This window comes from Calonectris borealis, unplaced genomic scaffold, assembly GCF_964195595.1.
Source record: "Calonectris borealis unplaced genomic scaffold, bCalBor7.hap1.2 HAP1_SCAFFOLD_66, whole genome shotgun sequence".
NCBI lineage: Eukaryota > Metazoa > Chordata > Aves > Procellariiformes > Procellariidae > Calonectris > Calonectris borealis.
The window spans coordinates 396,016-399,160 of NW_027441471.1; the positions used below are offsets into that span (position 1 = coordinate 396,016).

Consider the following 3,145-nt stretch of genomic DNA (forward strand, 5'->3'; position numbering starts at 1 on the left):
CTGGGAGGTGCTGTTGACTCTCTCGAGGGATGAGAGGCCTTGCCGAGGGATCCGGCTAGGTTGGAACATTGAGCAGTCATCCTGAAGGGCATGACATTCAACGAGTCCAATTGCCGGGATCTGCACCCGGGACGGAGTAACGCTCCGGACACAAGTACAGACTGGGAGAGGAGTGGCTGGAGAGCAGCCCTGCAGAAAGGGGTCTGGGGGTGCTGGTTGGCAGCAGGCTCCATGTGAGTCTCAGCCTGGGCTTGCCCCACAGCAGTGCCTGCTGCAGGGTGCTGCAGAGCTCTGGGCACTCACACCACAGCCCCAACCTCTCGGAAGGACACAGAAGCTCCTGGGGGTGGGGAGGGGCTCTCATCCTCCCCATCACTCCCAGGGCTCAAGGACAGCAATGGCCCAAGGAATTGGTTCCGTCAGTCTTGGGGTGCTGTTGTGTCCTTTCCAGAAGAGCCCCCAGACAGCCGGTGCCACCCCCACCCCCAGGTCCAGTGGCACAGGAGCTGCCCCAAGCTGCTGAACAGAAAAACCTCTTTCTCCTGCTTCTTGCCTTCTTTCTGACCCACGCGTGGTGCTCCACTCTTCTCCAGGGAAACCCCTGCTCCACAGAGAGCCTTTCCCCAGGGGAGTGTGTCCATGCTGGCCTGGCCAGTTGTTGCTGGCTCCCTCCCCTGAGGTGCCCACAGGGCCCGGAGCTGGTGCTGCTGCTCTGCAGAGCTGCCCTGGGAACATGGGATGACTCCCTTTGGGCTATGCATCCTTCAGGTTAGCCCTTTTCCTTTGGGTGACTCCACTTTTGGAGGAAGTTTTGGAAACCTCCATTCACTATCCACCCCGAGGCACCCAGTGACCCAGAGATGCCCTGTGCTCTCCTGGTGGGTTCAGATCCCCTGTCTGAAGGTCGGGCATCTTTGACCAGCCCTGCCATATGTGAGAGAGCCTCAAGCAGATACCTTTTGACCGTCCAGGATCTCCATGGCATTGGGCACCAGTAAAGTGAAGGCTCACTCCAGCCCTCATTCCCTCACACATCAAGCCATGCCCTTGTCCCCCTAAGCCAATGCAGCACCCAAGCCCAACAGCAGGGCCTTTTCGCCTGCAATTCCCTGAGCGTCTTCTGCACTCCACTGTGGAAAGAAGAGCCCAAGCTGCACACGCTGCACGCAGGCAATCCCCTTTATTTACAGACATGCCACAAAGGAGGCCAGCATTGGCGCAGTGATAGACTCATGGAGAGAAGGCCTTTGGGCCAGACAGACTGGCTTCAGCCTGTTGAGAAGGAGGATGAAAGCAAACATTTCTGATCACGATTAAAACCAGTACAATGCCCAAAGGACACAAGTTGCCTGAGATCACTTGGAGAAACCTTGTGAAGAGAGATGGGCAGCTTATTGCTGCTGAAATACTACTTCTCGAATCAGGTTCTTCAGGGCATTCTTGAGTTCCTTGTTCCTCATGCTGTAGATGATGGGGTTCACTGCTGGAGGTACCACTGAGTAAAGAACTGTCACGACCAGATCCAAGGATGAGGAGGAGATGGAGGGGGGCTTCAGGTAGGCAAACATGGCAGTGCTGACAAACAGGGAGACCACGGCCAGGTGAGGGAGGCACGTGGAGAAGGTTTTGTGCCACCCCTGCTCAGAGGGGATCCTCAGCACAGCCCTGAAGATATGCACATAGGACAGCACGATGAAAATAAAACACCCAAAAGCTACTGAAAGGCTAAACTCTATAAGCCCAACTTCCCTGAGGTAGGTGTGTGAGCAGGAGAGCTTGAGGATCTGTGGGATTTCACAGAAGAACTGGTCCACAGCATTGCCCTTGCAGAGGGGTAGTGAAAATGTATTGGCAGTGTGCAGCATAGCGTTGAGAAACCCACTGCCCCAGGCAGCTGCTGCCATGTGGACACAAGCTCTGCTGCCCATCAGGGTCCCATAGTGCAGGGGTTGGCAGATGGCAACATAGCGGTCATAGGCCATTATGGTGAGAAGATAAAATTCTGCTGATATCAGAAACACAAAGAGAAAGAGCTGGGCAGCACATCCTGAGTAGGAGATGACCTTGGTGTCCCAGAGGGAATTGACCATGGATTTGGGAACAGTGGTGGAGATGGTACCCAGGTCAAGGATGGAGAGGTTGAGGAGGAAGAAGTACATGGGGGTGTGGAGGCGGTGGTCGCAGGCTATGGCGGTGATGATGAGGCCGTTGCCCAGCAGGGCAGCCAGGTAGATGCCCAGGAAGAGCCAGAAGTGCAAGAGCTGCAGCTCCCGCGTGTCTGCGAAGGCCAGGAGGAGAAACTGGGTGATGGAGCTGGTGTTGGACATCTGCTGCCTCTGGGAATGGGGGACTGTCCAAGAGGGAAAAGACAGTGACAAGTTAGGAGAGACTTCTCTGAGCAAAATCAAAGCCATTTCTCATAGGAACCCCCCAAAGTGTCTCTCTCCATTCAGGAAGACCTTTGGCAGGTCCCTTGCACGAACTCTGGTTGGTGCTGGCTGAGGGTGCCCCAGGGAGCCGCAGGCTCTGCTCTGGGCTCTGCAGGAGTCAGTCCTGCCCCAAAGCAAAAGGGAAACAGGAACATGGGGTGATCTCAGATTAAATCCACTCGTGATATCAAAGAGCTTCTCAGCATTGTCGCTGCCAATTCACCTGCCTGCAGAGCAGAGCTGTGGGGGTTTTGGTTTGTGCCTTCTGGTCTGGTTGCCCCACCACAGCTGAGCCGTGTTTCTAATGCAGAAATCCTGGGCATTTCTGCTGTACTGCAACTGAAATCGTGTGGGTCCTGAGAGGACCTGACTGTCCCTCAGTGCAAAGTGAGGACAGCCGCTCTGTCCATCAGTCCTGATCTCAGCTGCCCTGTGCTGGCAGCTCTTTCAGCTGGAGGACTATGGCACTCCCGTGTTCCCCCCAAAAGAAACCGGACACTGCTGGGAGCAGAGGAATCCACGTTCTGAGTGCACATCTCCAAAGCCCTCACCCCATTGTACCTGAGGAGGAGCTCAGCTCTCCCCTCCCAACCACGGACACAGAGGGCTCCTCACAGCTGCCCACATACAGCCACCCAGCAGCATTTCAATGGCCTTAGCACCGAGGTGTCTTCTCCATGGGGCTCCTGCATGACATAGAGATGCCCCGGGAGAGC

At 55.8% G+C, this 3,145-nt stretch overlaps 1 protein-coding gene across 1 annotated transcript; it reads right to left on the bottom strand.

The window, feature by feature from the left end:
* Window positions 1-1,391: 1,391 nt before the first annotated feature.
* LOC142076562 (olfactory receptor 14C36-like) lies at window positions 1,392-2,327 on the bottom strand. Its single transcript, XM_075138856.1, has one exon. It carries the CDS (start codon window positions 2,325-2,327, stop codon window positions 1,392-1,394), a length of 936 nt encoding a protein of 311 aa, XP_074994957.1.
* Between the last annotated feature and the right edge of the window lie 818 nt (window positions 2,328-3,145).